At 34.9% G+C, this 24,862-nt stretch overlaps 1 protein-coding gene across 3 annotated transcripts in view; it reads left to right on the top strand.

Annotated features, from left to right (window-relative positions):
* Positions 1–24,862, top strand: part of Stim (stromal interaction molecule) — an 80,533-nt gene that overhangs the window by 14,823 nt on the left and 40,848 nt on the right. For all 3 annotated transcript variants that reach the window (XM_069823329.1, XM_069823328.1, XM_069823327.1), the window contains exons 4-9: positions 3,641–3,753; positions 5,399–5,514; positions 6,625–6,794; positions 12,516–12,668; positions 14,738–14,905; positions 22,754–22,854. In XM_069823329.1, the coding sequence (XP_069679430.1) occupies positions 3,641–3,753; positions 5,399–5,514; positions 6,625–6,794; positions 12,516–12,668; positions 14,738–14,905; positions 22,754–22,854 (821 nt within the window). The remainder of the gene's footprint in view (positions 1–3,640; positions 3,754–5,398; positions 5,515–6,624; positions 6,795–12,515; positions 12,669–14,737; positions 14,906–22,753; positions 22,855–24,862) is intronic.

Raw genomic sequence — 24,862 nt, 5'->3', positions numbered from 1 at the left:
TATTTTATATCTCTTTCAAAGCCAGTGCTTTCTGTACACTGAATGACTGTGTATGGGAAAGACATCCAAGGCCATTTGTAATTGCATCCACTACCAACTAAAATATAACATTATGTGCTGTACTGTATTATGGTTAGTGATTATGTAACAGGAAAAGTATTACTTTTAATCTTCTCAGCTGCGTAATTTATTTGAAAATACATGTGATTATTTTGTTAATAGTGAAATGCTCTACATTTGAACAAATTCTTTTACATGTTAGAGATATATGACAAACACTTTGTCATATGTCAAACAGCAAACATGTACCAAATTATCTATATTTGTGCTAGGTTTCACGTATGGTAAGAATTTGTCACCAAGGTAGTGTGTGATGAAATTGTTTTAGCATGCATTTTAAAAGTACGAAGTGAAAATAATAGGTTTAAAATTCACCTGACATGATAGGGAGACAATGAATGCAGAGTGAGATGTTTTTCTTGTGTGTAACCTTTAATTATGACACTGGCAATTTTCTAGCTGCTGATTTAGTATAGTTTCATTTCTTTTAACCTTTTAGATCACATATGCTTGCAAACGAGGTTTGTTTATAATTTTCTGTTATTACTCGTAATTTGAGTGTGTTGTAACCAGTGGCGGTTCATAGAGAGTCATGGAGGGCTCAGTTATGAAAAATAAAAATACAAAATAAAATAGTATTTTAGAATAAATAGTCATGCATAGCAAGAACATGCCCTTACCTGACTTAATTGAGTAAAAACAAACACGAAATAAAATGGTATTTTAGAATGAATAATCATGGATAGTGAGAACATTTCCGTACCTTACTTGAGTTGAAAAAAACACGAAATAGAATGCTATTTTAGAATGAATAATCATGCATGGTGAGAACATGCTCTTATCTTAATTAAATTGAAACAAACATGAAATAAAATGGTATTTTAGAATGAATAATCATGTATAGTGAGAACATTTCCGTACCTCACGAAATTGAGTAGAAACAAACAAGAAATAAAATGGTATTTTAGAATGAATAATCGTGCATCGTGAGAACATTTCTGTACCTTATTTGAGTTGAAACAAACATAAAATAATTGCCACTCATTTTATAACTGAATGATATGAATTACTTCTGAAATGCTGTTCATCCTGGATATTGCATCTGTGTGCTTTGCTGAAATCCGAATATTAGTAGGTACAGTTTTTTTTTTATTGACTTACATTTAGGATGCTTTCTCAGGATTTAAGTGGTTAGATTTGGAATTTTATTTCACACCCAAGAGGCTGCTAACGACTTCCTTTATGTCATCATATCATTTCGAGAGTCTCGTATTTTTTAGAATTTAGAATTCCACTTAAATAGTAACAATACTTTTCATGGAGGTCTGGATAAAAGAAATTACACTTTTATACTGTCTATGCTTTCTCAATCCAGTACCATGAAAGCCTGCTGATATTCCTCAAAATCAGCATAGAAGTTTTTTTTTTTCCACCATGTCCCAATTACATAAGAATTATAATCACACTAAACAACTCGAATGTTGAAGAATATTATTCTTAAATAGCAATTTAAGTACTAAATTATCATTATGTGAATGGATACTCGTGAAGTGTTTTGTATAGATAATTAAGAACATAGTGATATTATCTAATCATTGAAATATTTTGTATAGTAACAGAATGAAGTCTGTGAATGGTCATTGAGCTGCAAAACTTTTATGATAAACTCTATACATAGGCCTAATCTTTTGTATGTTTTATCTAAATAACTCATTCTGTTTAACATATCAGACTTTTGTGGTGTTTATCAGTACATTGAATGAAACTTTTATTATACTTTTTCTATAAATGTAAGGAATTAAATGCTTTGAGACTATTTATTTCATATTCTTAGTTGAAAGAAATAATTCAGCCCAGAGAATTAGCTTTTCTTAATTCTTTCTTTTGGAAAATATAAGTGTATCGCAATGGATATACACCGGCAATGAAGTTGTTTGAAGTTCTTGCAAAGATTTGACATTTGTTTTAGTAGTGATCTCCTCCATTTCCTGTACCTACAATATTAAGAGCTTATCTCATGGAATAAAAAAATGGCACTGTAATAATCAGTTTTACTGTCTCGTGTGTTCATCTCTTAATGATATCAGAAATATACTATTGAATAAAAGGTTTTAATTTGATTCGTATGTTCAAACAGATTCTGTAAAACTGGTTTTCACGAAGTATTCAAGTGTCCGTGCTCTGTATAGATTAAAGAAATAATAATAGTAATAATAATTTGGAAGAACTGGGTTCGTGTGGAACAAAAAATAAAATGGTGGGGGGGGAAGTGTGCTCGCTGAGGAGGAATATGACGTAACTGGTGCTAAACTAGAAAATCGCCTAGAAATTCTCTCCAGTGTCTTGCACAAGAAACGGGCATTTCAAAAACTTTCACACGAAATGCTACTAACCTTTGAAACCAAAGCCAAATAAAATGACTGTATTATGTGGGTTGTTACTGTACGATTATGAAAGCAAGATAGGTTTTTTTTTTTTTTTTTTTTTTGTAATTGAATTTTTCAAAGTATTGCTGTTAGTGAAATGATATCCAGTTAGTTATTTTTATAGATGAAGCTTGGTTTCATTTGCATTGTGGGCGTGTTGCTTCTCAAAGTAACCAGTATTGGAGTTCAGAAAGCCTTTGTTACTCAGGAAGTTCCATTGTTTGTGTGTAGTGTGGTGTTAAGTGTCAAGGGATGAATAGGCCCAGTAGTCTTTGTGAACAAAATTAATGCATATTGTTGAATGTAAGACACATACCTAATCCATTTCTTTAACTCTGAAGTGACAAGAATGTAAATTTTTGTGTGTGTGTTTTTAAGGAAGGGAGAAGGGGGAAGCCGGTGCTGGCACATAGCCTTTTCTTGTTGAGTAGCATCAACAGAGCTAACTCGGCGGACTTGCAAATTTAATTTAATTTTATCATTAGGCCTATTTTTTTTGTATAAGATTGTACCACAGTGTATACATTTCTATAGTCTTTGACATCTTTGAAAGTGGCATTTAAAGACAGAATATTCATCCTTGGATTACGATTTCCCTATACACTTAACCTCAACCTAATTGAGTTCTGTCTACAGTAAACATTGAAGAGCAAGGTGTACAATAATGACCCTCTCATAACAGAGGGATTAAAACTTACTATAAAAGCAGAAATCACAAATGATTGTCTATAGTCCAAGAGTGTCCACATGTTCATCAGGTATAGTGTTTCGAACAATTTTTATGATCAAGATTAGAGTTTGCTACGATTATTCATATTTCATGTTTTTACTATTCCTAATATTAATTTTTACTTCGATATTAGTGAGTCCATACCATGCAGTGTGCTGGCAAGCAAGAAAGAGATTGACTCGAGAACAGATGTAAAACTTCTAGCATTTTAAATAACCTGACTGTATGTATCTGTATTTCTATTCGGAGATGTAAGAGCAATACTATTATTGATTTTAAATCACTGAAACTGGAGTAAGGAGTTTATGAGTTATTGTTTTAATTAAAATTGTTTACTTTTCTATCTTTGAGATATATATAGTATGTTTTGAATAATATACTGTTATATGTGAGATAATGCTTACTTTCATTTATTTTGTACCAGGTTCACAATTGGACTGTGGAACAGACCTCAGAATGGTTGGCTACAAATGTGGAATTACCACAGTATGTCTCAAATTTCATTCAGCATGGGGTAACTGGCGCAACATTACCAAGGTTAGAGATTTGTGTGTTTATATGCGTGATATTCGGTGTTCTGAATGATTGGTATTATATTTGATTATTATCATCATCTTCAGTCATTGAATTCTACAGCAACTAGAAAACACATCCATTTTCGGCAAATTTAAAGAATACAATTAATGGAGAAAAATTCGTTCCTGCATCGGAAATCGAACCCAGGACCCTCAACTTGAAGTGCTGAGTGCTCTTACCATCTGAGCTATGCCAGGGTCTGATCCACAGCACCAGCCGATGCGGGTCCTGGATTCGATTCCCAGTGCCGGAACGAATTTTTCTCCATTAATGAGTATCTACGTGATGACTACATAAAATCATTGATTACACAATATTCAGTAGAGGATGGCGGGGTTCTCAATAAGAATATATAAAAAATACAAGCCTAAATTAGATGCAACATATTACAAGAATAAATTAATACAAAGTCTTTTTGTATGACACTGGTCCTCTTAGTTTAAACTTGGCCTTCCTAATGACAGCCCTCCATCCCTGGTGATATTGAGCCTTATTTTTACATCTTTTAAACCTAGTATTCCTTATATTATTCTGGACACCATTTTCAAGCTAGGGTAACTTAGCTCTCTCAACTTTTCTTGAGCCATTGACACAGCTCAGGCAGTAGTGTGTTTGCCTGCTGATCCAAAGTTGAACTCAGATGTGGGTTCAATTCTTGCTTACCTGGTTCAGTTTTTTCCAAGACTTTCTTTAACTGTAAGGTGAATATCATGTAATCTATGGCGAATCCTCGGCCTCATCTTGCTATCACCAATTCCATTGATGCTAAATAACCCAGTAGTTAATACAGCATCGTTAAATAACCAAATAAAAAAAACTTTTCTTGAACATTTCATTTTGGCATCTGAAGATGTTTTTGGCATTCTAGCATCATTCTTCCTCAATACATGGTCCAGCCTAGCTATCCTGGTCTTCTGAGTTTAATGTCAGTGATATATCTATATGTGTGTACATATTTTGAATTTCCAGATTAGTTGGAATACCCAGATGTTATTTTCATGAATGCAAAGATATAAAAAAACGCGCGTGCACACACTTTTGAGTAGCTATCAGGAATACAGATTACCTCTACAAATTTTGAACTACTGATTCTGAGGAAAGAGACTACAAGGCCTTTGATATGTTCGACAGATATTATTTTTTTTTACCTAAAATGGTAGAAGAAGAATACTACAACTAGGGTGATGATGATCTGTAACTATGTGTTTGTAACCTGTCTTTTATTCAAGAGGTCTAGGGTAGTGTCCAAAGTGAATTTCCATATTATCTATAGACATATTGCGTTAGTATTTTCAAAATAGACTACAACTGCTTGCTTCGAAATTCCTTCTTATTTGTCAGTTCATGATGCCATTATCTCTTGAATTAGTTGCCTCATAAGCGATGCATTATTAGTGTCACAATGTTCAAACCAGTCTTTGGACATAGACTAAACAACAGTCAGTCTTACATTCTAATCCTCACCAACCTTCAACATCCTTTTTGACTTGCTACATATTATTCGTTTGATACAAATCTTCGTAAAAAGTCTAATAGATACTTCACTTTTGTGTAATGACATGCATGATTTTATATAACGCTGCTTCTTTGTTCTTTGTCACTTCAGACTTGCAGTGAACAACATGCACTACCTAAGCGCTGTCCTTGGAATCAAAGATCCAATTCATAAGCAAAAAATTGCCTTGAAGGCTATGGATGTGGTGCTATTTGGGCCACCAAAAGGTATGTTTATCTCATATGAAAATAATTTTCTCATAAATTGTAAGTTGAAATTTGGATTTAATATAATCTCGAATTAGCATTTACTTTTAGTCATGTTAGTTGTCATAATGGCTTAGGAAGAATGATTTTAAGATTGAAGAGGAAGGAAAAGAATATAACACGAACAATCACAGAGCTACAAAATGTCATATTTCATGGGATTAATATGAATTAAAAGAAATTAGAGTTGGTTCTTCGATACCCTTGATATTTGGAAGTATCATTACTTTTGGGAAAAGTACTTATATTTTTTGGAGTTTTTTTAGATTTGGGGGAGGGGCTCTATTTTTCTTTTCTTCCGGTTTTTCACTACTGAATTAAACTTCTCCTACATCACAGTTTGTGAGATGAAATGGTATACCTATCTTTGTTCTGTGTTTTACAAAAATGTGTTGAAAAATATTTTTTTAATAGTAAGTTGTAAAATAATCCTCACCTCTAGTAAATGAATTTCAGTAGCTCCAATTGTGAAGTTGGGGAAATCCCTCAGTGGCTGTTCATAACAGGAATTCCTAGGGAAATAGTTATATTGTGAGAGATTTAGTATTGCCACCATCCAGTCAGATATAAGACGTAAGAATGAATACCAGATGTCTAACTAAAATAGGCAAGATCCAGTATTCCCTAGAAAAATTACTTATTTAAACTGAATCCGTACTTGCTTAAGTAATTCATGGCCATTAAGGCATGGAATATGTAGTAAAGTGTCATTAACAATTACAAACACTGTTGTTAAAGTACCTTTGTTACTCTGAATATGAAACTAACAGAAAGAGTGGAGAAAACTGTAATAAAGTAATTCTCAAACATACACTTATACTCAACTTTAAAGTTATAGTATATTGAGTGTAGTGTATCGAAGCTCTGAAACAGAGTCATTATTAAGAAAATATGATATCAACCCATCTCTAAAATAAATATATAACATTTGATTTCTAAAATAAATAATTATTACTGTATAACTATTTTATAAAATTATTAAATAAAGTTATTTGCTGAATATGCATGATTTCTAGTAAATTTACAAGTGTTTATTGCAATAATCATTGAATAACAGATCAATTTTCTCAGATTACAGTCATCACATGAAAGATCTGATCTTAGTAACATTACTCTTGGGTGCACTTATTGGCTGCTGGTATGCTTATCGACAAAATAAGAATTCACGTCGGCACCTACGTCGCATGATGAAGGATATGGAGAGTCTTCATAAAGCAGAACTTGCCCTGGACCACTTACAAGTAAGAAGCCTAATCAGTTCTCCATTGTATTACGGACTATTATCATGGCAGCATAGTTTTTATTTTTGGAAGTTATTGTCACATACTAGAATGTGTTTGTCTTTCAGTAGTGATCCTCAAAGTATTTTTTTTATATAGCTGCAGGATGTGATCGTTACATTGATATTTGTGATATGAACAGTTACAAACTAAACCTCTTGACAACATAATTGAGTGTGAAGTAATGTATCCAGCCAGGAGAAAAGCCCAAGAAGGACTGCAGAGTGTGAAGTCAGGAGAGGAAGGTACTATAGTTATTTCTAAAAACATGCTCTCCTATACTTGCAATTAAGCATAATATATGTTGTATTGTACACAGAGTCACTTACCTTTCAATGAAAGAGTGAGCTGCGAGTTAAAAGAGATGAGTCACTCTTAGGTTCACCTGCTGTCTTAAGTGTGCTTAAAGGCGACAGGCTCATGTCAGTAGATTTACTGACATGTAAAAGAACTCTTGCAGGACAAAATTCCGGCACACCGGCGACGTTGATATAACCTCGGCAGTTGCAAGCGTCGTTAAATAAACCATAATATTTTTTTCACCTTCTCTCTCTCTCTCTCTCTCTCTCTCTCTCTCTCGGAAAATTCTCGGTCATCACAGCTATTAGATGTACTGTCATCCTCTGAGGAGTTTAGTGCTGAGAGGAATGCGGTTCCAACTAGTCTAGCGCAGTACTGGAGTGGGAGGGAACAGTAACAGCGGCAGTCTGGAAGGAAGTAAAATCATACTGAAAACATTCGCCCAATTTACGAGAGCAGTATGCCTATTAGTTTTCTAACGTATTTTTGGCGAAATAGAGATACAACCATTCGTACTTACGTGTTCAGAGAAGGAAAGTATTGTAGAAAATTTTTATTTATTTATTCTGGTGAAGTTAAGGCTATCACATCACCAGAAATAGAAATACAATAAAATAAATAAAAAGAAAAATCATAATAAAACTACAATAATATAAATGAAAAGAAGAATCATACTATAAAATTTAGCGATTAGTAGAATTGAATTAAATTTGTAAAGTAATCAATTTAAATATACTGTACTGCTGAACTCACTTGAGAAGTAAAACTACTTGATTTGTATTTTAAGATATCACCAACAAATGATTTTCGCATGAAATTATAGGAATCTGTTTTTCACGATACCAATCACACATATTCTAAAATTCCAATAGAATAAAACCAAAAACTTTTCCACAGCATGCTTACTTAAAAATGACTTGTATTGGTGAAATATTTAATATGAGTAATTCATATAATATTAACATAGCAAACTCAGGGAGATGTTTGAGCAAAAATTGCAACAATATATTTAATATATTAATAACAAAACCATATAGGCCTAAGTAAACAATATGTATATGAAATATTCACACACTACTACAAACTGAAGAGTGCATATTTTTGGACGATTAATACTTTCCACTCCGCTCGGCTCAGCTTGGCTGTAGCAACAAAAGAATCTACCTGCAACCCCCCGCACCGATGGCAAGAATACCTCAGGTCCCAGCGCTAAACTCGTCTGAGGAAGACAGTATTTGAAGTGAACAAATTAAATGGGAATATATTACCACTAGACATCGGATTTTTATGCACCAAATAGAAGAAATATGTACTTAAATATACTACTAAAGAAAAATATGCACTTAACTGCACTATTAAAACCAGTAAAATATGTTGGTTATTTAATATAAATTTAAATTAATATAACAATATTTCTGAGCTGGCACTTTGCAATTCGAATTAGTGGAGTTTTTGAGTCTTAAGCCTACACCTCTGTTGATAGCTTGCTTGTAAGCTAATCTAGACAATACATGACATAGTAGTGGCAGTATCCATTCTGTGAGTTTTACAATCTCACATACTGAGTGTTATCAAAAGGCAGTGTGTTAAAAAATGTGTATGATATTGCCATTTTTATCTTAAAACTATGCATGTTTAAGTCTGTATTCCAGTAAAGTCTGGTCCACAGTAAATCAGAACAGAAATGAGAACGAGAACAGAAACATTGTTAAAATGAATATATTTAAATGTGAGCATTCACAATTAACGAAAAGCTTGCCAGAATCTGTTCTCGTTTCCGATCACTGCCTACTGGATTCACTCTGTTGTCATCATAAAGCTATTTGGTCTTCGTATATTTTGCAGCAAGAAGGCCATGACATAATTTCTTCTCCATTCATCATTTCTAACTAACTTAGAAATTAAGTTGACTCACTTTCAATATATGTGTGACCAGATTACCACATGAATTGAATTCTTAAATATTGTGTCAAAAATTTTGAAGTTGGTCAACCTGTATTTATGTTGGCTGGCTTGCACTCGTGAGAGAACACCATTTGTCAATTATACAGAAATAATAATATCAGAATGCATAATATCGACTTTACATATTTTTTTAGTGGGTTATTTTATGACGCTTTGTCAACTGCTGTGAATATCTAGCGTCTGAATGTTATGAAGGTGATAATGTCAGTGAAATAAGTCTAGGATCCAGCACCAAAAGTTACCCAGCATTTGCTCTTAATGGGTTGAGGGAAAACCCAGGAAAAGCCTCAACCATGTAACTTAACCCAACCAGGATTTGAACCCGGATCTGCTCTTTCACAGTCAGACATGTTAACAGTTATTCCATAGCAGTGGACTCATATCGTTATTGACATAGTCGTTTCCATTCTCGGTTTATTGTGAATAAAAAATCTTCACGTGCATGTTCTCTGCTTTCCATTCTCATTCTGGTTCTCATTTCTGGTTTATTGTGGACCTGCCTTAATATGCCACAATAGCCGAAATATGCAGATGCAGTATATTCACTATAAAACTTCATATTTGGATTTAGAAGAACGAGAAGCATAGTTCAGTCCTGCTTTGCATATTATGTGTGAGAGCAAACAAAACTTACAAAGTTCATACATTTAACTAACATAAGTATTAATAAAGTATGGCTAATCTTGAGACTTAGAGTATTAATATATGAATTATGAAAACAGTGTGACATGTTGACAAATAATTAATTCTCAATCAGTGGATTAATGAAATTTTGTAGCATGTTGTAGTTTACTGAAGCATCATTAATTAATTAATGCTAATTTTCATTGACATTGACAATCTGACTATCAAAAACTTACAATGTTGATCATTGTATTATTAAGTAGATTTTTAATGATGTTGATTTGAAAAATAAATGTTAATGCGAAGAATGATTATGCACTGTAACTTACCACAGAAGTCAGGTGAGCAGGGGAAGCAGCGGAAAGATGTCAACATGTTGGCGAAACACTTATCCACACATATGCATGTCAAATGTTTTTATATTCTTTGTATGTAATTTTATGTATAAAAATGTATGACTCTCAATTCTAAACACTATTTTCAACACATTAATATTATGAATTTAAAAACGCAGCACATTACCACAGCAATAATTATAAGTTATTGAAAAAGTTAATCTTAGTGTTTATTTTATTTTTTATTAGGTCTACACCTGAGAATTTTTAAGATTTTAGCGAGGCTAGTGAGACATTTGTTACTGTTTTCTGTCTGTTAGCTTGTTAATTCTGGAATGAATTGAAGTGATAGTCAAATGGAGACAGTCAAAAAGTTGTTGTTGTTTTCTGATGCCAGGCGTTTGACAATAAAGTCATTTGACCTCTTGCACTCCAATATTTTTCAAAGATATTATCATGGTCAGCCACTGAAGCACAGATTTTGAGGTGTTCCGAATCCATTTCTTGCTTTGAGTTGCACAATGGGCAGTTAGGGGACTGATATATTCCAATTCTGTGCAGGTGTTTGGCCAAACAATCCTGGCCTGTTGCCAATCTAAATGCAGATACAGACGATTTTCGTGGTAAATCGGGAATTAACTGTGGATTATGATGCAGAGAGTTCCATTTTTTCCCTTGAGATACAGTCAAAAAGTTGCAGGCAGTTTCTTTGTTTCGTTACATGGCAGAAAATGCAGTCTCATAAAGATATGTGGTGGAAAAATAAAGAAGAAATCTGATTGCTATTTCATGTAAATCTGGATATTTATTTTTATTCTTACCCAGAATTTCGAATTACTCATAGATTTAAAAGTACTTTCCAGTCCTTTGTTCGATGATAATTCAAGAAGTTGAGTTTTTCATGGGAAAGGGCTGTCTTTTTGTGTTCAGCAAAAGGGTTCACAATCCACATTTTTTTGTCTCTGGGGATCCTCATGTTCGTGATAGCACTTTCTAAATGATAACATCTTCAAGTGGGTTGCAACAATATCTGAAACTGAATCCTTTGAATTGAAATCATCTGCTTCTATAATCTGAGTACGACTGAAATAATTTTCTTTTCTATTTTAAGTGAATCTCTTAAGCATGAAGAATTCAATGAATTTGTTGTCTAAATCAGAATGTTTTATGTTGAGATGTAAAAAAAATCGCGATGGTTTCATAGCTTCATTTCAAGAATAGTAACACAAATGACACAGTGAGGTCATGGGAATTGATCAATGTGATGGCATTGTATGTAACCAGATTTTATGTAGTTGTCCATGTCCTTACGAGTAAACAGAGACTTTTTCTTCTGTGTGCTGGTAGTTTTCCAGTCTTGCTTATTCTGGAGATCGCTCTGTTGGCTTGACATGGATGTATCACTAGTTCTTGCGTCACAAACACCTTCAGTAAGAAATTTCTTAAACCAAAATTATGCAAAGTCCCCTGTCTTTTATTCATATTAACATTTATGTGTATTACTTAAAAAAAATCATGACACTCAGGTTGTAAAACAAGCACTTCCACACTGTAATGTGAATTTGCGAAGAGACAGTAAAAATTTTGTTCATGCTTCCCAGCTAATTGAGAACCATTTTTGCAAAACTTGCTAACTGAAAAAACTAAATTTTACAGGAGAGACAAAACACTATAGTAAGCAAGTTTTTTTGTAACTCTCACTTATAGCAGAAAACAAGTTTTGAAAAAATGATCACACTTTGACACGCTACAATGAAGAGAAATAACCCAATTTTATTCAGACGCCTTGAACATCATGTAGAGGCCTGCCTTATGTTAACGAATCCATCAAAATCTCAATTTTGCAAATTTTGCAGTTAGCAAGTTTTGCAAAAACGGTCTTCAATTGGTCACTGACATCTGTAACACATTATTTCCTTCAGTTTTGAGAACAGAGGATTCTTCGCCCATTGTTGTAATCGGCTTGCAGGTAATTCTTTTGACCCGTCATAAATAGTGGTATTCCCTTTCCCGGATGTCGAAAGGTTTCTAAGTCTGAAAAATTTCCGAACTTAAAAAAAATAAGTGGTTTGGTCACTGGCATCTGCTACAAAGATGTTATGTAATTAAATTTTAGAATTTAGAGAGTTTAGAGACAATCGGCATCTGTGCTTTTCGACACAATCACGAAAATTATTCTCCTAAGACTACTTTCAGCCCAGTGGTTGAGAAACACTGTTCTAGATCACCACCCACGAATGACAACTTAGGACCAAGTGCTGGCTAAATTTTATCCTATTAAGGATGATGGCCCCTCGCAGAGATTTTCTCGTGCCTTAACAGTAGCTGTAAACTGCTACGAGAATAGAGGTTAAAGAAATGTGGAGGCATTATTCAAATTTATGAAGTGAAATGTATAATACCGAATTTATTAAGATATTTGAGTTAAAATAATTAAATTCCATTGCATTTGTTTCAGAAAGAGCTGGAGAGAGCTAGACTAGCACAAGCGTGTGCAACAAAAGAGAAGCAGAATTTGGAACATCAGCTTCAGCAACAGGGAGGTGACCATAATGATCTACGCACTTCTTGTTCAGACCTTGAGGTGTCCCAACTTAAAGCTGAAATAGAGGTAATACACAACATTGAGAACAACGAGAATCTTTTCGAGTTTGTTTTATTGTTATAATTTTTATTTGCTTTAAATTTTGCTTTAGCGTTAAAGGAAGGAGTTAATTTGAAATTAAATTAATATAAAATAATATTCATTGAGAACAAACAAATGAACACTCACGCACACATCTTGATTACAGACTTTTAACATTTGTATTAGTAATGATTTGTTAAATAAACAACTTTTTAACTTTTCTATTTTGCTATTGAAATTTTTACCTTAATTAATGTCTAGTTTCGGCTTGTTTCCACCATCTCCAGATTTTTAGTAAGGCTTTCCTCTTGTTTCCAGTTTCTTTCTGCTGTTGTTTTGGTGGGGTGTGTTTATGATCAGTAGTGTTGTGTCGAAAAGAATGTACATTCTGAAATTTAGTTGGGTGTTGAAGATGTGTTTTTGTGTGTGTCTGTATATTTCATATTATTGTAATGTGTTTAGCTTTTGGCTTCTTCATTCAGTGTGTAGATTTTCCATATCTCTTTCTATATTACTATAGTTGCGGTTGAAGTTGTTGTGTTATGCATAGGTGAAAGTATTGTGTAATTTGATTATGGCTATGATGTGTTCCTTGTGTCATGTTTTTAATGATGTTTTTCAGGTAAAGCTCCCTATGAAATTATTCAAGTCTGCTTCACAGGAAGCTTTACCTGAAAAACTAGACTTGCATAATATTGTGATGCCATTTGGAATATTCTCGTTGCATCACGGGTTTGCGTGCGCATCTAGTGAGAAGGAAGGTGCAAGGAAACGGAAACACGAACCTCTGACGCTAGCCGCAGTAAGGAGCAAGGGGAGGAGAACTTCGGTGACGGCATGGAGCGGAGAAAGTAAGGAAGCATCTCGAAGCAGATTTCTCTTGGAGATTCTGAAAGGCACGCGAATCGAAGACTCTAGAACATGTGGTTTAATAAATAACACCGTGAGTGTCGTCAGTGAGTCAGTCTTCGGAAGTCGGTCTACAAGTGAGGCTTCGAGCGAGCAAGGAAGCCAGCCTTCGAGACCGGGTTTGACGTGTGGTGGACCGCAACTGGGGAGACTCGAATTCGACGTGTCGTGGACTGTAGCTGGAAGACCGGGGTTCGACGTGCAGTGAACTTGAGTGAGTCGGTAACTGTGACAATGTCCACCAGATGAGTGCGACGTAGTTCGGAAGACCTGCGTTCGATGTGTAATGAACTTGAAGAGTGAGCTAGAAGAACTAGCTGAGGCAAGCGAATTGTGAACTGAGAACTGACAGTTTTGTTCTGCACATAGTGCTTTATGAACTTTAATTGAAATTAGGATACATTGTTGTTCTTCTCAATAATACACGTGTATTGTCATTGTCGCTGTGTGGAGTGCATTAGCGACTACTGTGTTGCTATGTTGAGTGGAATACCCATTGTTGTAGGGTGAATTATTGGAAATAAAAGTCACATTGTTATCGGGTGCATTGTGGTAGAAGTAAAATAAAAAGTTACAATATATACGTTACTGTAGGTACGTTAACAGAAAACTGCAATTCCAAGTCACACAGAGTCTGTGTGCACTCGATGTGGGTCTCTGGCATCTTGCCAGCCCACTTGAGTTGTGTGGATATAAAGGGAAAAATTGAGACGGTGTCAGCTGGAGTTCCTGGGTAGCTCAGTTGATGGAGCTCTGGTATGTTCAACCAGAGGTTTCCAGGATCGATACCCTGCTTCAGAACAATTTTTTCCCTTGAAATTATTCAAGTCTGCTTCACAGGGAGCTTTACCTGAAAAAACTAGACTTGCATAATAAGGGAGTTGGACTGACAGATTCTGTAAACAAAGCTGTTTTGAAATGTGTTTTTCTTAGATGTTTATCAGAAGAGGATTAGGTGGGTAGAAGTGTTAAACAAAAACATAGTGTCCACAGTAGTATGTATTACACCTACTAACTGAGCAACAGTGCTTAGAGGTAATTGGGTAGAACAGTTTTCCTTACATGTCTTCATATAATCCATCAGGTATTAGCGATTTTGATTCTGTGGTTTTATTTATTTTTCTTTATGTTTGTGTTGATACCAGATGCTGCGTGGGGAATTGCAGAGAGCAGAGGGAGAGTTAGAAGACCGGTGTTGGTCCCCACCAGTTGGGCTCCAACAGTGGCTTCAGCTTACTCACGAGATTGAGAATAAGGCGTACATCAAAAAAAAGAATTCAGCTGAGAAGCAACTGCAGCAGGCTCGTGAAGCGGTGGGTCTGTTTCTCTTCATGGAACACTTCTGAGGTGTTGTGGAGTTGTATGAATGCTGTTAACACGTCTTTCAATACCATATATACGCGAATACTCCGCACATATTTTTTCCAGAATTTAGCAAAGAAAAACTGGGATGTGCACATTATTTGAAATAAGGTTGGTACCACTTCGCCTCAAACACTGAATTCCTAATCATTATGTAGGATTAATTACAGCCAATTGCCCTTTCCTCCCCCCTAAAATTAGAGTGAGGGTTATTTGATGGTGCGGATATTCACGTATGTACGGTAATATCTTTGTGATAGAATCTGGAATTCTGCATGCTGAGAGATAGAAGATTCATTGTTATTCCTATTGGCATGTCTGAACTGTTCATTGTTTGTAATTGCAGAGAATTGTCATTTTTTCATTATAGAGAGAACAGGCACTTTAATAATTTTTAAATCAACGTTTTATTTAATAGTATCATATTGATTCATCCCAAAATTTATATGTGAAAAGAACTAAGAGCAGTACTAACCAGTGGTGGTGCACCCAAAATGGCTGCTGGGCTGCACCCTACCTAATAGTAGGCCATTTCTGAAAGATATACCTATGCATTAAATATATTATTTATTTCTATTGTCATCGTCTTCAGCAAAACACTGATAGATACTTTTGTCAAGTTATATGTAGCGCACTGCCGGCAGATACTTTTTTTCAAGCTATACTGCCCGTGTCTCACGTCCTGAACCAAGAGTTCCCTAGTGCTTAAAAGCACGCCTCTTAGGTCTGCTCGGACCGGCACTTCAGCTGCAGCGTGGCAGCACGGCAGCATATTATATGTTCAGAAAACATTATCCAATGCTATTGCAGGGGTCTTTACTGTTTATAATACTGGAGACACTAATCGTGGTTACCACTATCACTATTATCTCTGATGGTGATTTCCTAAAATATATGTACACACTAGGCCACTCTTCGTTGAGTCTGGATAACTGCTGAATTACCATAGAGTAGCATTTCTCAAAGTATGTTCCGGGGTTCCGTGAGCCCTATGTGATTTTAAATTTTATTTTATACTCTTTTACTTGGTTATTTAACGACATTGTATCAATTACTAGGTTATTTTGCATCAATGGGATTGATGATAGCGAAATAGTATTTGGCGAGATAAGGTCGGGGATTCGCCAAAGATTACCTGACATTTGCCTTACGGTTGGGGAAAACCTCGGGGGGGGGGGGGGAATCCAACCAGATAATCAGCCCAAGTGGGAATCGAACCCGGCTCGAGCGCAACTCAGGATCGATAGGCAAGCGCCCTAGCCAACTGGGCTACTCCGGTGGCTATTTTATACTTAGTGGATACTATAAAAATATATTAATGTTACGGAAATATGAATCAATAATATGAAACCATCGATAATGATAATGATAATAATAATAATAATAATAATAATAATAATAATAATAATCCAAGAATATGCGTAATAATAATATGTTTAATGAACGTCTAAAACGGAAAATACCCATAATACGTATCACTTTCATCACTGGATTCTCTGCGTATGTGTTCACTAAAACAAAATATCGAAAAGACAAAATGCAGAAGTACAGTAGAAATGAGACTACAACTTTCCGCCATAAACCCAGATTGCAGGCTTAAAAAGCAAATACATTCGTCCCACTGAACAGAATTATTGAGATACTAGCTTTCACTTGTCTGTTAATTATTAAATACTAATAAAATATTACAAGGATTCCGCAATTACACTTTAGATTAAAAAGGGTTTCGCGGTGGAAAAAGTTTGAGAAACACTGCCATTGAAGAAAGAGTTTACGGATGTGTTCACATGACAACCGTAATCGCGATTAGGTCGATAATCTCGAGTAGAGATTGTAATCTACCACTGGTATTAGTGTTTAGTTACAGGAATTGATGATGACATAATCTGTTTTGTGAGGGGATAGCCTATACATTCGCTTGTTCGTGGCTGATCTTGCTCCATAGCTGACGAAAGGAATCCTGAAAAGGCCGATGTGTTGAACGTAGGGTAGTAGGCACATGCGGTACCCAGCACCTCCTACTCCCACCCTCTACATCTCGCCCCGCAAAGAAACAGCTCAGGAAGTGAGGCATGGGCAGTACATAGCGATTCGGGCTGTGCCCATGTAACGCGCTTTTAGGCTGGCTGCAGTTTGCGAGTGGTGAGTTGGAGGTATTGATATTGTGAATACAAACAGCTTCGGACTCCAGCCAATACAGATCATACAGCAATGCAGGTAGCGATTTCACATTTTTTCATGGTGTTGTGTTCTTTTTATTGTTCCAAAAAACATTATTTTTCATTGAATGTGCTGTCATATTTATTATGTTTTTAAGACTGTGCAGTGACCTTATTTAAACTGTTTCAGTTTCAAGACGAATATGAATAAGAACAGTGTTAAATATCTGCAAAATATCAGTTTTTAATCGCTGTCGTTTGCAGAGAAGAGTGAAATAGAATTTAGGTCATGACACTTTTGACTTAGTTACTTCTCAAACATCATAATGCAGAAATCAGACTTTGTCTAGGAAATTTAATTCTTCTGTATATTATAAGCATATCGGTAAATGGTTGTGTGGCTGTCCTGAAAAAAATGCGCTATTTTGCTTTCCGTGTTTATTGTTTGGAGGTGATGCGACTTAGACAAAACCAGGGGTAAATGATTTAAAACATTTAGCTGAGAAAGCTAAAAAAAACCACGAAGATTCTGCAAAATATATTAAATATGTCATTGATTTGGCTGTGTTAGGGAATTTCAAAGGCATGTTGGGTCCGATAAGTATAATAATAAAATTTCAAATATCTATATATATAATTTGAACTGGTAATGGAAATTACGGGAAAACGGCTGAACGGATTTTAATAAATGGCCCCTCATTTTGAAGCTTGGAACCCAAAGTTTTTCGGAAAAGTAGTAGTTTTCAGTGAAATGTCAATTTTCCTACATAATTTTCCTATTTTCCAAAATCCATCTGTTGTCAGTTTTGAGAACTAATTTTATCGAATCAGGCCGACTTGATTGAATTTCGGAACAAAACACACACTACAATAAACAATAGGCTATTACACGAAGGCCATGACCTGCAGGATTGCCGACATATTTAGAGCTCAATTCAGTTTGTTATTAAAAACTGATTCTGCAGTGTATAATAATTTTCTGAGTACAACTGTGTATTGGATATTCAAATCTACGAAACTTGAGGTGGTTTGTTGACATTTTTATCATTAGAAATTAAATATTATTATAGTTAATATCATGATGCATCTATTTTTCATTAATTGTACATAATATTGATGCTATATTGATGACATGAAAGTGAAACGTTTTGAGGTTATGTAAGTAAATGTAGAGAATATCTTAATTTAGATCTTCATTTCTATAATTTACTGAGTGGCTGCTATATATAACTACAAAACTTAAGTAAGATAATAATATTGTTATTAAAAATCAAATATTTTTATACTTATTAGCCCAGTGGGGTTGGGTCTTTTTCATATACTTAATGGTGGTGTAGTGTAGATATTGATATGTGTCATTGTCTTCAGTATTGGCTCGAGAGAGCGCAAAAATTACAGTTCCTAAGGAAAGATCAAAAGGTATTACTTACTGATAAAATAAGAGGCCTAGAAAATTTTGTAGTCTCCAGATCATTTCAGCAAGATCTCTTAGTAGGATAAAATGATTTTACGCTCTACATTTCAAGTTCTACATGCAACAGCTATACGAAAATGCTATTGTTCGAAAGCTTAGCAAACCTGACATTTTTTTAACTTTCGCCTACAATCCACAATGACCTGAAATAGCTACTGCTATCATCCTGACATTGATACTTGCATTTTCGCGTTGAAACTCAAAAACTGAAGTTGGTTAGATTCAAGCGAAAGTATTTGGCCTAAAAAAATCCATTCAGAGGGATTATGTTTATGGAAGCAAATAACTATTAAAAAGACAAGTATTCTTCATTGAAAATAGATCTGAAAAATTTTTATTTGAACGTCTAACGAACTTAGTTTGCAGCAACATTTGCTGCACAAGCCACTAGTTTCAAATATATTACCGTCAGAATTACTTATCAATAATCAAACATTAAACCATTATATTATTACATGAAATGATACATAATGACCAACGAATGTTTTCGCCATGAATATGGCATCCTCAGGTCTCATCGAAGCAATGACACTTATATAAGTGTTCATTATGTGTCATTGTACCATTTCATGTAATAATATAATGGTTTAATGTTTGATTATTGATAAGTAATTCTGACGGTAATATATTTGAAATATTTGTGTTAGGGAAAGTAAACATCGCATATCAGCTAAATGATGCTTACAGACAGCAAACAAACATAATGAGAAAGGAGGCAAAATTGAGAAATTCTCTCGAAAATTATAGACTGTATAAAGTTTTGCGGGAAATTTGAACGTCCATTACATGGCCATGGCGAAACCTTAGTCATCGAATCCTGGCGTGTTTCGAGGATTATTGGAATTTGCTGGGAAGTTAGATCAGTCTCTCAAAAACCATTTTTTTAACTCAAAAGTGTTTACAGGAACTTCCAAAACAATTCAGAATGAACTTCTTGACTGTAATCTGGAGGTTGTCGTGATGAAATATATGCTGAAATATAACAATCTAAATTTTTGTCAGTCATGGCAGACAATACAGCTGATGTATAAGGTCATACGCAGCAGATTGTTTTCCTTTATGAATTGGGCGGTGCTGCACATGAAAGATTATGGAGACTGTTTAACCCAAAAGCCCAAAATGCTGAAATATTAGCGGAATGCATTTTAGAGCAGTTGAGTACAGTTGTGAATGGCGACCGTGACAAACTTATTGCCCAGACCTACGATGGAGCAGCCGTAATGAGTGGAGAAAAGGCAGGTGTACAAACAATTATTAAAAAATCCTATAAACATGCACATTTTGTGCATTGTTAAGCACATCAGCTGAATCTAATCATAGAAAAGGCAGCATCACAAAATTCACAAGCTCGTATTTTTTTCAGTAGTCTTGCCACTATACTTGCATTTTTTTCTAAGTCGCCCTCACAATTAGCTGTGCTGGATTTGATATTGCTTGAATTGCTGCTTGAGAATCAGATAGTATTACAACATTACTGTAGCCAAAGGAATATGTTTTGTATAGCTGTGTAAATAACATTTATCTCTCCATAGGACCCTTCTGAGAGTAGCATTATTTATTTAAACATCAGAGCAATAACATTTCCAGACCACAAGGATCCTGGATTCTAAAAAACGAAAATCTCTGAGTGTTTGAAGAATAGTAAGTGGTGTATAAATTTTGAAAAAAGTGATAGCAAACTTCTAATTAAAACTGAACATTTTGAATCATGCCCATAAAAAAATTAATCAGATGCACTACATATTATTATAACAATGATATATAAATATATAACGAAAATGTATTTCAAATTAAAGTATTAGGATTTAAAATAAAGGTGATAATTAAAAATGTTCAAGGAATCTTTGATGATGTCTATAATAATTTTTTTCCACAGTTTAATGTTGAATACCAAACGTTTTTAATATGCTCCATGTAAATTTGGATATACTACCCCTACTACCAATAAATAGTCCCATGACTGACCAGTTTTTAAGAGGTACACCGTAATGGATGCTCAAGTCAGGAATACATGGTTCATAAATACTTTTCTTTTTCAAGTCAACTTCCTTTGCCTGGTCAGTTGTTTTTTCGAAACGAACTGTAGGATCGAGAACTACAGCTTTGCTTATGTTCGGATGAATGGCTATAATATAAGCTCTTCGGATGAATCCTGTTGAAGAGGTGCATTTTACTTCTTCATAGATGTGCCATTTTTGATCTTGCAAAGCAGAAGCTAGCATTGATCTTATTTTATGATGGTGAGAGTTTCTTAGTAGTTCTCCTTTATGGCAGAAGCCCAACTCATGGCCAAGGGTTTCATTCTTGCAACAGTCAGTATGATGGCAGCGGATTGTGCTGGGACATCTACCAGGGACTGCTTGAACTGCCATGATGTTAGAGGACATTTTCAGAGTGTTGGTCCATTCCGAAATTGATAAACCTTTCCTGTTGTTGACCCAAAAGTTTGCCTTAGGGTGATCTGCAAAAACCTCAATGCCTCTGCCTCTTAATGTATGCACTTTCCATGTACTTTATTTCATTACTCTCCAATGTATTTTCATCTCATGTTTCTCCGAAATCAAATTATACTTTATTTTTTAAATTTATCATTGTTCCGTATTTTCTCCACAATCATATTGTATTTTTAATTTAACCTCTGCTTTGTATTCTGGATCCTAGTGGTCAGCCGTAGATGTCGGCCAGATATCCCAAATTGTGGAATTTGTATGTATGTGTGCTTGTAATGTGTTTTTTTTTTTTTTCTCCCTAGCGATCCATTGAGTACCATTGTTTTCATACTCAGTTACGATTAAATGTGGAATTAACAGATTTTGGTTCAGAGCTTCTCAATTATGGACTGAAGAAGAGAAAAATTACCAAAAATTCCAAAATTGCGAAGAATGATTTAAAGTAACATTACATAGTTTTACTTGTAGGTTACTGTAATCAGATTTTATAAATAATTTAATATTGTCCCTAAAATACCAAATAAAAGTTGATGTCATTAAAATCTGGGTTCTGCTCATTATAAACTATTTCATATTCTACAGAAAGCCGAAATTCATTGCAATGTTATATTTGTATATTTCATTTTTTCTGTATTGGAATACATTCTTGTTGCCTGAATAGCAGTCTCTGGATCTAAAAATATTTTATTTTTTTATTTTTATTTTTTATTTTTTTTTTTAAATCCAATGCCACCAGGTTGTCTTCGATATTTCTGGTCTTCTCTCCTGGCCATGGCTTAGTTGTAACTCATTTCTGAGGTTTGGGGCACCTGGAAGGCGGAGTTACATTACCCTGATGATGTGATAGGATGATTATGATAATGTGGTGCCAGGAGAGGTCTCAAATCTAAACTTACCCTAAATTCCAGACCATGGACGAACACAGGAATAATCCCCTTTGAGGAAAAATTCCTGTGGTCTAACCGGGAATCGAACCTGTGACCTCATGAACTATAGCCAGAAGCTCTGACCACTAGACCATGAGGCTGGTCAAAAACATAATATTAATCCGGTGCTGGACGCTATATGAGCATTTTGTTAAATATCAAATTCAAATGACAATCACATCAAAATGGAAGGGGTTGCATGTTTGTTCTACTCTCTAGTTGACTTCATAGGTGTTTCATAATATCTGCTAGATTAATTTTCTTCAAATTTCTAAAAATATTACAATGTTATTACTACATTCATGCAGGCAGGTAAATAAGTTACTGTTGTTTTGTATTGATGTTGTAAAAGAAGAATTGGCAAGTTACAGCTGCTTCAGCTCCTTTATAAGTAGAAACAAAATCTATAACATACAGACACTGAGGGACATTGCATGTAAACTAATAAATTATGATTGCAAGTCATGTTTTGGCATATTTATCAGGGTATACAGTAGTTTTTCTATTATCGATGCAATCCAGAACTGAATAAATATATATTCTGTTTGTAAAATTTGCTTTCATGCTTACAATTTATATCCATTATACTTGTATTACATTTAAAATGTATTTTGAACACAAGACAATTGTGTTGTCAACATTTTGTATAAGGAACTGTTTGTGACTGAACTGTTTAAAACTCTTTAAATTATTCTGAAACATTGATAAAGAATTCTTTCACTTTAGTTTGAATATAATTTGTAATTACTTCTTTCACTTAAACATTTCTTTTCTTTTCTGTTGTCAACAGTGTGAAAAGCTGAGGAAGAAAAGGTCAAGTCTAGTCGGTGCATTTGTATCTACACATGGAAAGTCTATAGATGATGTAGACAGGAGCATAGTTGAAGCGAGGTAAGAATTTCAACTGAAAATTTATGTGTATTTAATTACATGTATAGTTGCGTGATATTGGCGGATGTATCTTTGTTTTAATAGTACAAAGAAGTTCTCCAAGATATGGGAAAGAACAGACTTTCTTTGATGTGGAAATCATTTATTTTAAAAAATATTCTGTTTCAATAGCAACTTAGTTTTCGTGGATAAATGCCAACATTTACTATGAATTTAAATTGTGTTAATGTGTGTATGCACAATTACAATATTTACACACACTCTATTATTATCTTCCAAACTCTTCTCTGTTTAAAGGAAATACCTTCTTACCTGAGGCAAAATAAATTATGAAATAAAATGTCAATGTCAGAACATTAGTTGCTCATTATTCAGAATTTCATAAGGTAACTGTGTGGTATCCTTCACGCATTGTATTCTTCACCTGACATAATTAGGAACATTAAATCCAGACGTTTGAGATGGGCAGGGCATGTAGCACATATGGGCGAATCCAGAAATGCATATGAAGTGTTAGTTGGGAGGCCGGAGGGAAAAAGACCTTTGGGGAGGCCGAGACGTAGATGGGAGGATAATATTAAAATGGATTTGAGGAAGATGGGATATGATGATAGAGAATGGATTAATCTTGCACAGGATAGGGACCAATGGCGGGCTTATGTGAGGGCGGTAGTGAACCTTCGGGTTCCTTAAAAGCCATTTGTAAGTAAGTAACAGTGTGGTGTCTAGTATAAAAATTGAGGCATTTTTTAAATACAAGGGTGCTTCAAAAAGTAAAGTAACAGGAGCTCTCATGGACAAACTTTATTTCACAGAAAGATGTACTGATACACAGTAGTAGGGCAGTGGTACGCATTACTTTTCAACATAGTTGCCATGCTTGTCCAAACACTTATTCCGATTGTAGACCAAGGCATCAATGCTGTTATAGAAGAAATCTGTGTTACCGAAGTCACATTATGATGGCTTGCTGAACGACCATATCTATTCTGTGTTGAATCGCTTACCACCCAGGTGCTTCTTCAACAGTCCAAAGATATGGAAATCACTGGGTTCTTGGTTGGGGCATTAGGGAGGATGGTTCAGTACCTCCCACTGGAAGTGTTGTTTCTCACTGTACACCTCAACAATTTGATGATGAATTTCTGTGGTGAGATGCCCTTGTGACGCAAAAACCAGATCACACTGCACACTTCCATGTTTCCGTGCACTCAGCCATCTTACAACTGATATTGCGAGAGTCTGACACAACATATGTGCCATCTAAAGGTACGGTCACACGTCGCTACTTTTGCTGCGCAACTTTTGTACTGCAGCTGCAAAAGTTGCGTGTTGTGTTCACATGTAAGCCAAAAGTAGCACGCTGCACGCTACTTTTTGTGCTGCACAACCCGAGTGCAGCAAAAGTTGCAACTGGAGGTTGCGAGTCTGTTCACACACAAGGCGCTACTTTTGCAGCCGCAGTCATGCTGCAGGTTTCCATCTCCGTGTTGACTTCTCAATGTACATTTTGTGGTTATGTTCGCATTATTAATAAACTCATGCGAAAGCTTACTTATCAATTATTTGCTTTTCTGTCCTAGCTAGTATTCAGAAATTGGCATTTTTTTTACTACAAAGTTTTTAAAAACGCCTATACACTTAAATGATAACCAACAGCATATTCACGTAATCAATGTTGGCAACCCTCCTGTTTGAAACTACGCTACAAAAAATTTAAAAAGTGAATTATATCGTCAGCAGATATGCTCAGACTGTGTTGTGCATTTAATAACTGTTACAAATAGTTTATTTTCATCACATCTAACATTAAAATACATTCAAACAATAAAAGTATCATTGGCACATTTGGGTGGCAACACTGGTCGCAACTGCAGCAAAAGTTTCAACAAAACCGATATCAAAAATGCTGCAGCTGCAACCCTGAGAACCCTGTTCACATGTTGCTACTTTTAAGCTGCGCGCAGCATGGAAAAGTAGTGAGCAGCAGGTTCGGCAGCCGCTACTT

This window comes from Periplaneta americana, chromosome 4 (assembly GCF_040183065.1).
Source record: "Periplaneta americana isolate PAMFEO1 chromosome 4, P.americana_PAMFEO1_priV1, whole genome shotgun sequence".
Classification (NCBI taxonomy): domain Eukaryota; kingdom Metazoa; phylum Arthropoda; class Insecta; order Blattodea; family Blattidae; genus Periplaneta; species Periplaneta americana.
The sequence above is the reverse complement of the archived record's forward strand: the minus strand, read 5'-3'. Positions and strand labels throughout refer to the sequence as shown.